Genomic DNA, 12,328 nt, shown 5'->3' on the forward strand with positions numbered 1-12,328 from the left:
ATCGACTCACAAATTTTGGTCGAAATCGGAGATGGTCGATGCATTTTCTCGGACACTTGACATGGAATGACCCATATATGGACTGATTTCGGGTAATGGGTGCCGAACAAAAACCAACAGGGTTTAAACTCTCCTAAAAGTTCTTAAAGAGCCGAGAAATAGAGAAAAGTGTAAGGAAAGCGTTCTCGGAGATACAAGAAAAATGCAGGGGGCTGTTCTGGCCCTATTACCTACGACGAGTCGAGTAAAATTTCGTGTTACGGAAGTCGAATGAAACTTGACTCAATTGATCGTGAGCGCTGAGTCATGAATCTTCAAACAGAGTCGACTCGATTTTACTGTTGTAATCAAGAAATTAGTAAGTAGAGTACAGTGTCTCGTCATATGTAATAAGGCCATATAACACGACTCCAAAGGGTTGCTTTATCAGAAGTAACAACATTCAAGAGCCTTCAGGTATTTAAAAAAAATTGAGTTATTTGGAATGTAAAGTACAATTTTTTGCACTATAATCATTTAATTTCAAAGTAGTTACCTTTAGAAAATGTTAGAAAAATGAGTAAAGCTTGATTGAAATTTTTTATTTACTCACCGCTTGTCTTTTCTTGAAAGGAAACGTGCTTTTCAAAAACGGTAACTTTTTTTAAAACTCGTTAAGGTTTGTTGTTTTAACTGAATAATTGAAATGCAATATTCTAAAGTCGCTTTTAACGCGGGGTTACGTGTCGCGTAAAAAGAAACCGCGTAAATTCCGGAATCCGCATTAAAAAACCCCCTAAATTCCGCAATCCGAGTGAAGAAATTTCGAAATTCGCGTGAGAAAAAAATACCGCGTAAATTCCGGAATCCGCGTAAAAAAAAACGCATAAATTCCGCAACCCGCGTAAAAAACGCGTAAATTCTGGAATTCGCGTAAGAAAAAACCCGCGTAAAAAGCGTCCTTAGTGTACTGCAATACAATGATCAAGCTTTCTATTAATATATTTTAAACTATAGATTATTTTCGGATCCACGAATTGTTTTCGCGTCCTCTATGGTTCGATTACTAGATAACTGAAAGAAACAAAAGACGTTCGATTCTAGTTTGCACTATTTTATTTTGTCCTTAAGTAGGTTCATTCAATTCATTTTGTGTTTCGGCGGAATCGCGAGGATTGCTGGTATATTTATACATGTAAGCGCAAACACCCCATAATATTAGAAGCGCTCTCCAAGAGGTTTGATAGTAAGCTCTTTGATCTGTAAATATAAACAAAATGGATTGATAACAGAGGTATATAATACACTGTACAAGCGGAAGGCAAACCTCGACATGTTTTGGAGTTGAAATAACATGTACTACGCTGTTTGCAATGTCATCTGCTTCAAGAAATGGTATAGCCTTCTTTAGCATTTGCGGATCGTTGAAAATATCCGTCCGAACAGCTCCGGGACTAATACTCTAAAAATTGTAATAATAATTAACCTTTCTGTTGAATAAATAAGAATAAGAAAGAATTGTAGGTTTACAGTCACTTTAACTTTGCTGTTATCGTTCAATAACTCTATGCGTAATGTTTCAGTTAATGCGGTGACGGCATGTTTCGTAGCTGGATATACATTGTACGTAGTTAACGTATCCACGCCCACAGGTACACCATGGCCTACGACACTGTTCATATTCACAATATGGCCATCAACATTTCTTCGTTTCATAGACTGATAAGCCTCTCTAGCACAGAATATAAGTCCTACTATGTTTGTATTAACAACATCGCGGATAAGCTGCGTATTGCCTGGTCTAATTAACTGCGTATCCTTTAGTACACCTGCGTTATTAATTAGAACATCGGCTCCGCCAAATTTACTATCGATCATTTTGAACGCGGCGATAATATCCTGTTCGCTATTGACATCGCATTTACATGCGTGTAAGCGGTCTCTCATATTCGCCGGTAGAGACATTTTCAATTCCTCAATTTTCTCCGCTCTCCTTGCCATTCCGACCACGATCATACCGGATTGTACAAGGGCTTTACTGATGGCCCATCCTATACCAGCACTCGCTCCGGTCACAGCTGCAACTCGGTTCTTCCAACGATCCATCGCTCAGCTTAAAGTTTTAACGTGTGTTTGCTGGAGGCGTTCTATTGCTGCACTGAAGCGGGGCTTGCATTATTACACTTGATATATAGTAAAATCAATCATCATCTCTTCTAATGATTATACCTACTGTGATAATGTTGTTAATTATTTAGTAATTATTGGTACAAACACTGATGTAAGCGGTAATTAACCCTCAAGAAGCATAAAATGTTTTTACAGTTAAGCCACTTGAGAACGTTTATAAAAGCGAAAAAAATGTGGCTATCAAATTAAATTGAATATCAACAAAATTCTATTGCATTCTTTAAGACGATATTTGCAAAATTATTTGTAATCTTTCGATTCTAAATCAAATTAGGGTAAGGAACGGCTTAAGCAGTAGCGGCTATTTTATTCAGTCGAAAAAAATGAGCTTTAAACCCCCCAGTTTTGATCAATATCGACGAATTCAATGACGAGAACGAAAACTCTGATTAACTGTCATTCGAATATATAAAATACCGTTGAGCACAAAAGAATCTTCGAATAAACATCAATTGAAAAAAAAAAAATCCATTGCTTAAAATAGGCTCGAGGTAATTGGAATACTGTCCCTTGATTGAGAACTTTATTTGATTACTGTTAAAGTTTGCTAAACCAGTTTTACAATCTGAAAACAGCACTAGAGAGGAAGATAATAGACAAATTTATATACTTATGTTTGTATTTAACCTTACACATTTCGAGTATTCCGTCTCAATACACAGGAGGTTCCATAATCTGCTTAAAATAGGTTTCCTACTGTGTAAATGTTTCGGCCCTTTTATGATTCTGTGCTCTTAACCTAATGGATACCATGAATACTTTTCAATCCGCTATTTTCGATGTGGAGCTATGAACTGAGTAGTAATTTACGATCATTCACAAAATTTGGTGAGAAATTTACGAAACAAGTTTCAATCTTTATATAAAACTGCAAAACACAAAGAACAACTGAGCCGTTGAGAGCAAAATGTGCCATTAAGTAAATTTTTCAGGAGACGCGATAAACGAAAACACTCGAATAGTAAATTATTTTCAACAATTTTTTCAGCATAACTACACTAAATCATTGCTGGAAGATTTGAAAAGGTACATGAAAGCATAACGAGTTCTGGTTGAGAAACTTACACAAACTTCAATGGAAAAACATGTACCACTATTGTTCTATGGGAAAAATAATGACAACCAGAAAACGTTGAGAGCAAAAGTGGTACATGTCCTTCTGAGCATGAAGGATGCACTATAGCTCGCTAATCTAAGGACAAAAAACATTCATGTCTGTAGGCAGCGTTGCCAATGTGCCAGATAAATCTGGATTTTGCCAGATTTCTGTTTACGCGCCAGACAAACAGATAAACCTCAGAATCTGCCAGATATTTGTAAATGAGCCAGATATTTGCCACATTTTGCCAGATTTTATTCAAACTTAGTGGCAACGCTGTCTGTAGGGAACAAGGATAATACAAAGAGAAAGAGAGAAAGTCCAAATGAGAGAGCGTAGGAAAAGCAACACAATAATGTCGTTTTCGTTTTCGCGGTGTACTACACTCAAATGACACTTTTGACACCGAAAATGTTTTATTTGATTTTTCGTGTTACCCTTTTTCTGTCTCTCCCTACACTTTTTCTGTCACTGATGACACCCGAAAAAAGCAGAGTGTGCTGTAGGAAGTTACCAACACATTCACACGTATGTGTCAAAACTGGTTTGTTTTGGTTTTCGTTCCACGTGGTAAAGTGTCAGGTAATTTTTTTCTCAGCACATTTGCGAGATGGACATATGAAATGGAAACGAGACAAAATGACGAATGCGATTATGACCAAAACAAAACGAATTGACAGCTATCCCATTATTACGCATACCAATGCAATGACACTTAAAATGTTTTATTTGAAGCCGCAAAGTATAGCACGGAAAAAGTGTAGTACAACGCGAAAACGAAAACGACACGAGAGTCAGTCGTATAATTAGCTTTGGAAGTGAAAGACGCTTTAGTAAAGTTGCAGAGAATGTGAATCTAAATGTAAAAGAGGATGGCTAGGACACTACAATGGCGCAGTTTAGTAAGTTGGAACCGTGTCCCTTGAGAGGGTCTTTTGTTTTTAACTCCCTGTGGGGAGCTAATTTAGTTCTTTGTGGGGAACATTAACTCCCCTGAGAGGGTATCAGTTAAGATTCCTTTTGAGGAAACGTAATCCCTTGAGAGTCATGTCGAACGTTACCTATCATTACAATGGGGGGGGGGGGGGGGGGGGGGGGGTCTGAAATCTAGATTTTTAGCGTTACGTTATTTGTGTACGACGCCTTATCACCTTGTTTTAACTCTCTGCGCAATTCAAGGGGGTTTGAGAGTGCCTTCAAAACACGCACGTAGCACATCACTTGCGCAATGGTGACCTTGATCAGTTTATCAATCCGATCGTGCTCGATCTGTCATACCTGTTCTCGATCGGCTGTATCATAGGCCGCAGTTTTTCCTCTTTCCAAATCCTAAAAATGACCCAGTACAGTCTGCTAGCCAGTGCCTTTTTACCGTGCTTAAAGATCTTGCTAGTGATACTCAGCCATATGCTGCTGATGCTTCTAGGTTCTGTTCCGCTTCCAAGAGAAAAATTTCCATCCGCGTTGTTGTACATGTCGGCTTGCGGCATATAGCCTCTTCTGCGAGACTGGTTCTACTTCCCTAATACGACATTTTGCTCTACTTGACAGTAACTGGAGTCGAGTTTAGTTACTCGGCTCATCTTATTTATAGCGAATTTCTTTATTCCACTGGGTCAGTGCAAATCTACGCGGGAATAGAGAAACGATGTTGCGATCTACGATGCAAGAGAGAGATGCCATATAGCTTAGGTAGGCTCTAAGAATAAAGAAATTCGTTATCAATAGGGCTCTGAATTATTCCATCTGTAGCCTTTATTAGTTGTTATATACTTGGTGTCGTTTTATCAACGAATTTGTGGATATCCTGAATACCAACCGGGATTTATGGGTGTCCGCGCCACTGCGCACCAAATATTCGCGGTACAGCAGATCTTACAGAAATGCCGTGAATATAATGTGCCCACACTCCAGCAAACTCTTTTGTTGTATAACAGCTTATTAAGATTTAGTTCGGCCGAAATCCACCGAATAACAGCTTAACAAGCTATAATTTATCTGTGCTATTATAATTAAAAATCACAGGAGGGTTGTGTGCAAAGCCACGACCGCGAGGTTGAAGTAGGATACTTTTACACAGCTACGGCTGCACATTAACCTACGGCCGGGCGAAACGGTTCACGCCGCTTTTCGCGTTAAGCCTGGCAGAGGCCTAATGTGCACGGCCAACACAATAGAAAGGTGTTTTCACATTGATTGAAAATTAGACACGGCTTTACTGGAGTAAGTGTTGGCAAATGCATCTACCGCTAATACCGCCGCTATCGTACGAAAGCGCTTCGTTTCATGTGGAGAATAATATCAACAACAAAAAATGACGCGCGTCTAAGCACACCCGAACTGTTTCGCCATGCCGCTTCCATTTACTTCCTTATAACATCCGCCTCATGGAAGTACCGGCTGCACCTACCGCTGAGGCTGTTACCATACTGCTACTGGTACCCAAAACTATTAACTCTTCAAATTAAGTGTTTTATTTGTCCTCAAAAGAACAATTTTTCAATTCCATATCGGATATAATACAATCGCAGCTCTGTAATATTACTGACAGTAATATTCTTTTGAACAAAATGATCCAACTTTTCCATTAGAGGAAGTGCCGGCTGATGTACGGTAAAAATCTCGCCCGATCGCTCGCGTTGGCTTTCGTTCTCAGGCAGAGACCTGAGACGTGATGACCAACCACAGGGCAAGTGATTTGTTTAATTTGAAGGCAGCCATAGGCGCAACCCGCTGATATATTCTGTTACCGCTGAGTGCTGATATCTGCTGCTGCTGCTGTCAACGTTGTGGACGGTCCATCCAGCTCACCTTCCGACTAATGAATGTAGCTAGTTTTCCCAGAAACACTCTTTTATAGCCGAAGGGTGCTACGTAATAGGCCACGCCCTATCAGTTCAGTTGTTCCATTCACTAATGTTCTTCAGACAAATTATTCCACAATTCGCATTTGATTTTTGTATCCAGCGAATAAACACCGGTGGTGCTCTCATACACGCAACGGTTTTAACCCGTATCTTATTGCGGTTTGTAACATCAAGCGATTTCGTTTGCTCGTTGTTGTGTGTTGCATCATGTTGCAACTTGGCAGCTGGGAGACGACGAAATTCTGTTTATGCTGATTGATTGAATCGACTTCATATTAGCTCTGCACAGTCGAACTAACTGCTTTTGTGAATGCGTTCTAACAGGGCAGTTTATTATTCAATGTCGGTTATGCTGATCGCAGCCTTTGCGCTGCCCTTACAGCGGGGGGTTTACTAAATAAAGTAAAAATTAGACAACTACAACAGAATTTGATTGCATCCCGCACAGAATGTCTGCTTGTGTTGATGTCAGAAAATTATTAACCTTCAATTATTTTTTTATTTGCCTTGAAAAAAAGCATTTTGCGGTTCAAAATCGGTTGCTAATTACAACCTTTGAGCTGCCCCAACATTGGGGGAATTAAGATACACGGACAACATGCACTGTGGAAGCTATTTTACATTCAGAAAATTCGACGGGTGCGACAGATTTAAATTGCTAGGATGCAACACAGAATGCTTGCTTGCGTTGACAAAAATTATTAACTTTCAATGACTTGTTTATTTGCCTTCAAAAAGGCATTTTGATTTCCAAAATTGGATTTCCTGATGCCAATCTTCATGCTGCCCCAACACGGGGGGAATAATGGCTGTCTGGCGACACACGCTGAGAAAAACCGCGCTGCTCCTGAGACGTGGTGACCAACCACAGGGCTAGTGCTGCTGCTTAGAAAGGACGACTGCTGTTGTCGCTGTCTAGAACTATTATGAGCGGCTCCGGCTGAAACAGGCTCTTATATAGGCCAAATAGCAAGTTTTCAATTGCAAGGTATATGATCCTGTCGACCGTACTTGGGAAGCAAGCATATAACGACCAATCAGAGGTCGAATTTTTCGTTTTGACAAGGCTTGACTATTTTCAATAGTACAATAGTGTGAATAATAAAATTACAATTATCTTATTTTGGGAAGAATCTTAGAAGATTTTCCAATCTATTGCTGCAAGAACGAAGGAAATCCATCGAATACTAACCGATTTATTAGCATTTGAAATTGGACATATTTTTCACTTTTTTCGGTTTTAGATTTTCATTTCACATCCCTATGTAGCCGAACTTCCTGAGAGAAGTATTCTACTTCAAAAAAAAAAGTTTGTTGGGACACCATTTGCTTATCGATTTCAAATCGGCGTACGTAACAATCGATCGAGCTCAGCTATGGCAGATTATGCACGATTACAATTTCCCGGATACACCTAGGTTCCAGAGAAAACAGTATCTACCTCCAACCACGAATTCATATTAGCGGTATTGAAATCGAGGTGGTAGACGAGTTCGTGTACCTCACTGGTGACTGCTGATAACGGCACCAGCAGAGAAATTCGTCGACGCCTTATGGCAGGAAATCGTACCTACTTTGGACTCCGGAAGACGCTCCGCTCGAATAAAATCCGCCGCCGCACGAAGTTGACCATCTACAAAACACTGATGAGACCGGTAGTCCTCTACGGCCACGAAACCTATACCATGCTTGTGGAGGACCAACGCGCCCCTGGGGTTTTCGAACGGAAGTTGCTGCGTACCAACTTGATTAAAATGGTTCTTGATAACGACCCGACTGGCACGAGGCGACGGGGTGCTCAGCGAGCAAGGTGGCTCGATCAAGTGGAAGACGACTTCTTCGAATAGCAAGGCACACTTTGGCCTGGAGCTGACTGGTAAGGTAAGTAAGTGGATGTCCTCAGTGAATGCTGCGTCATGTAGGCTCCTCGTAACTCTCTCACAGTCTGGAAAAGTCCGTTTTGTTTCCTAGAATTTCTTTCAATAGCTCTAGGAAGCCTATACATGGAGAGAAGAGAAGGCGCTCACCGTTATGGGAACAGTCACACCAAAACAAATAACGGCAATGCAAAATCATACAGCTCGCCCGTTTTGATGTTGACAGTTGTCATAACGGTGAGCGCCTTGTCTTCTCTCTTTGTATAGGCCAGGGGGCTCTTGTGGCTGTCAAACTCCATACATTTTCCATCTACCACTCATTGATACTGGTACCAGCGTTTCTGGTACCCACTTTTTGGTTGGTTTGTCCTAAAACAAGTGAAATAGAGTAAACGTCCCATTTTGTCGGTAGACTTATTCTCGAGTAAATGTCGTTTTAGATGGAAAAAAACAAGAGCTCAAGGAGCTCAACATTTGTTTTCAGTACAATGTGCACTTTTATTGAATAAGATAAGTTTTGTAAGCATTTGAAATGAAATATTACCACCGTGATGAATTTATGATTGGTAGGCAAAATGTTGCGTTTATAGGCCCCTGGTATAGGCTCCCTAGATAGCTTGTATTTAAGTATTTCCAAAAGATTGGCGTCATCTCTGGAGTCTCTTGCGCAGATGCAACATCTTTTAGACGTTTCTCAATACATAGAAGTAAGGAAACGTGATTATAGGGAAAATCAGTTCTATCGCAGGAGAAATAAAACGCAACGCAAATAGCATACTGCAAAAAATTATTTTACATTTGTTTTATGCACAAGCTCAAGATCATTTTCTAGTTTATTTTGTCTTATCACTCATTTGAAGAATCGTGTGTTTGCATGTGCAATTTAAGATGATGTTTTCTACTGAAACATTTACCGCATAATCCACACTCGAATGGTTTGACCCCGGAATGTAACCTATAAAATAAAATAGATAAATTTGAAGATAATAATAGCTTGATCGTTATACTACAAACCGTAAGTGTCCTTGCAGGATGCGTTCGGCTTTGAAATACTTCTGACAGACATCACACTGGTATTTTTTCTCTTGTGCGTGAGTGGACATGTGGTCCCGCCGATGGCTGGATGTGCGAAACTTTTTGTCACAACCGGCTACGGTGCAAGAAAACGGTCGTTCATCGGTATGCGAACGGATGTGAATAGTTAGATCCGACTTCTGAAGAAACGCTTTCGGGCACATCGAACAATTGTATCGTCGTTCAGCAAAGTGGTTTCTGGTAATTAGATATAATGAAAGTTTAAATTTTAGCTCTCTTGCATGAATGGAAATTAATAGAACCCAAAGTGATGCATGTTACAAAACAAGAACTTACTTTACGTGCACTTTGAAGGACGCCTTTGAGATGAATCGCTTGAAACATATGTGACAGACCGATTCCGATTGTGGAACCGTTTTTGCAGTCTTTACAGACGACGGTGTCTCATTGTTAGTGGATTTTTCTTGTAAATGTTTACGGTTTATATGAACTGTCATTTTGAAAAAATCGCTAAAACTTTGTCCACAATCGAACGGACAATCAAATCTGCTTTGGTGGAAGTAAATGTGCTGTCGAATGAAACGGGCATCTGCAAATTGGTCATTGCAAATGCCACAAACATGAACATGATTATAACCGTTAGATTCCCAAAGTATACTTGCTTCTAAGCGTGACTCGTCCTCATAATCGTGAGTCACGGTGTGATGTTCTGCAGCATCTGATAAAGAATTGAAAGATAATGAACATTTTTCGCAGATTATTTGGGATTGGTCATTTTTAAAGAACGTTTTAAGTCGTGGCAGGCAAATGTCGAGTTCGCTATAAGCTTGTTCGTGTTTTTCGGTTTCGTCTGACTCAATGAAATCTTTTGTACTAATGGGGGAGCACCGCAAGCCTTCGAAATGATTTTCTAACTGCATAAGTGTTGCGTACACGCATTTGCAAGTCATACAGCGATAATAGTCAACACTATCTAGAACTGTTTCAAGACTTTGTTGATGAATTGCATTGTGCGAATCATGTAATGCTCGAACGTCTGTTACGTACTGACAATATCCGCATTGATACTTAGATTTTTTATTTGTTTCTGACAATATTGCCGTCACAGGCGTGTCAATGTTGACTTCATCGAGGGCTTCGTAAGCGACGCATTCATCTGGTTCGTTATCGCTTGCTAATTCGAGTTCTAATTTCACGTTTCCTAGTTCGTCAGGTTTAGACGCAGTTACTGTTATAAATTGATTTTCGTTGGGGTCTATTTCACTACATATTGCTCCTTCAAGGTTTTTTGTTATCACTACAGCTTTGAGCACTTTATCCTCTGCATCATTATTTCCTGTTTCTGAATCTGTTGCATTATCTTCTATTTCATACATTAAGTCCATATCTGTAATATCATGCAACTCATTATCTACAGACTTTGAACGGTTGCAGATTTCTTTAGTAGGAATGTCAACTTGTACTCCTGAATGTTGAACATTCTTTTTTGGTTGTGACACTTGAGTCGATACATGCCTTTTTTTTACAAGTTCTGGTATAAATTGAGTAAATGAATCTTTCACTAATGGAACATTTTGTGTGAAGCAATCAATAAGTTTAGGTTTTGCAAGTTTTTCAATAAACAGAAAACTACTGTAAATATGTTCATCTGCTTCGGAAAATCTAATTACATCAGTCTGTACTAGTGAGTTTATTTTTTCTTTCTTCGGAATATTTGATGGCGATTGCTGTGGTGTAGCTGGCGGTGCAGGTTTATCTATTCCAAATATTTCATACAGTAATTCCTGAGACTTCGTGACTTTTTCTTTAAATGAAAACATTTCTTTAAGCTTAGTTTTACAAGTCACACATACGTTGTTCGGAAATATCCCGTTTTTGACAGGCTGCAGAAAAAATCTCTTGATATCTAACATAAGATTGTAGCTGTTTAAATTTACCTTTACATCAATAGCATCCTCTATAATTCTCGGAAATGCGACTATTTTGCCATCGAGTATCTCGTTGCAGAAAATCGGCTTCAGTTGATTCGAGGTAAACTGTCCCAGACAAGCACGACACATTTCATTTGCATTGACTTGCAATTCGAGGTCTTCAGCATCCTTCATTTTTGCTATATTTGAAAGGTAGTATGCTTAAACGTTCTTTTTAGAAACAAAATAAAATTAAGAAACAGTAGGAAATGTGTCTCAACCTTTGCTACGTTTGTTTTGATTATTTATTGATCTAAAGCAACGTTGCCAGGTTGGTGTGATTGTGTTTTTGTTCGCAAGCAGTTAGTTCAAGCTAGAAATTTTGAGCGATGTAGCGTAAGCAGTGCTTTGCGGCAAATAGCAGAACTATAGTCGAATTCGTTGTTGCGGCGCAATGGAATATAGAAAGGTACGGAGATGGTTTGAGTCTCGGGTTTAAAGGGCTTCTCTTTTGTTAACAGTGATGACGTAGAAGTCAAAAAACAATGCCCAAAAATCAATGTTCGGTACATTTTTTTCAAGAAATTTCCACAACTTATGACAGTTTACGGCTGAAAATGCCTACCTGCGTCATTAAACAATGCGGAACACAATTCCGAATGTCTTTTTCTTGTTTTTGGAGATCTACGTCACGAGCCCAACACGTGCTTCTGTTTACCTCTTTTTCGTTACTAATACAGACAAATGTCTTCTTCTTCCTCACCTTTGTATACCTCATTGGTTGCGGCGGTGCTACATCTACACGCTTATTTTTTATTACTCTAAACTGAGTAAGATATCACTTATTTTTGTTGAAAGTGGAGATGCCAGAAGTTTTTGAAAAATGTCTGCAACTGCTCGAAAAACCGGAAAAATGTGCTCGAAGTCTGAAAAAATGTATCCGTGATCCGAAAAAAAATTTGTTCGCGCAAGCAAAAGTCTGTAAAAATCTACACACATTTTAAGAAAGTCTGCACAAATATAAGGAGACTCCGACAAAAATCTGCAGAAACCGTGAAAAAACTGCAAACATCTGCAAATCAATAAATATCTGCACACGGACTCCAAAAATCTGCGTTTTACAGACAAATCTGCACATTTGGTATCACTGAGACTAACAAGCAAACGATAAAAAGTGTGTAAAACAGATTGCGCACGCAAAACTATACTCTCCGAATTATACCCCCCGTCATGCTGAGTGGTAAACTAAGATGTGATGTCGCTACCGTCGCCGTAGAGCGAACGGCATAGCCAATATATTTTAACGTCAGTACCAACGGGAGTGAAAAGTACATACACTGATGAAAATACAGTCTGTTTAGCGACGGTAGG

The 12,328-nt window shown here is 39.4% G+C and overlaps 2 protein-coding genes across 2 annotated transcripts; both read right to left on the reverse strand.

Annotated features, from left to right (window-relative positions):
- Nucleotides 1-1,077: 1,077 nt before the first annotated feature.
- Nucleotides 1,078-3,206, reverse strand: LOC129721244 (farnesol dehydrogenase-like). Its single transcript, XM_055673573.1, has 3 exons — nt 1,510-3,206; nt 1,307-1,441; nt 1,078-1,239 (listed from the first exon to the last, which is right to left on the reverse strand). The coding sequence occupies exons 1-3, from the start codon at nt 2,083-2,085 to the stop codon at nt 1,198-1,200; spliced, it is 753 nt and encodes a 250-aa protein (XP_055529548.1). The 5' UTR covers nt 2,086-3,206; the 3' UTR covers nt 1,078-1,197.
- A 5,279-nt stretch (nt 3,207-8,485) lies between these two features.
- On the reverse strand, nt 8,486-11,275 carry LOC129721230 (zinc finger protein 624-like). The gene is made up of 4 exons (XM_055673552.1): nt 10,985-11,275; nt 9,384-10,930; nt 9,027-9,284; nt 8,486-8,967 (listed from the first exon to the last, which is right to left on the reverse strand). Exons 1-4 carry the CDS (start codon nt 11,150-11,152, stop codon nt 8,859-8,861), a joined length of 2,082 nt encoding a protein of 693 aa, XP_055529527.1. The 5' UTR covers nt 11,153-11,275; the 3' UTR covers nt 8,486-8,858.
- Nucleotides 11,276-12,328: the final 1,053 nt, after the last annotated feature.

The sequence above is a fragment of the Wyeomyia smithii genome, chromosome 2 (genome assembly GCF_029784165.1).
Source record: "Wyeomyia smithii strain HCP4-BCI-WySm-NY-G18 chromosome 2, ASM2978416v1, whole genome shotgun sequence".
Classification (NCBI taxonomy): Eukaryota; Metazoa; Arthropoda; class Insecta; order Diptera; family Culicidae; genus Wyeomyia; species Wyeomyia smithii.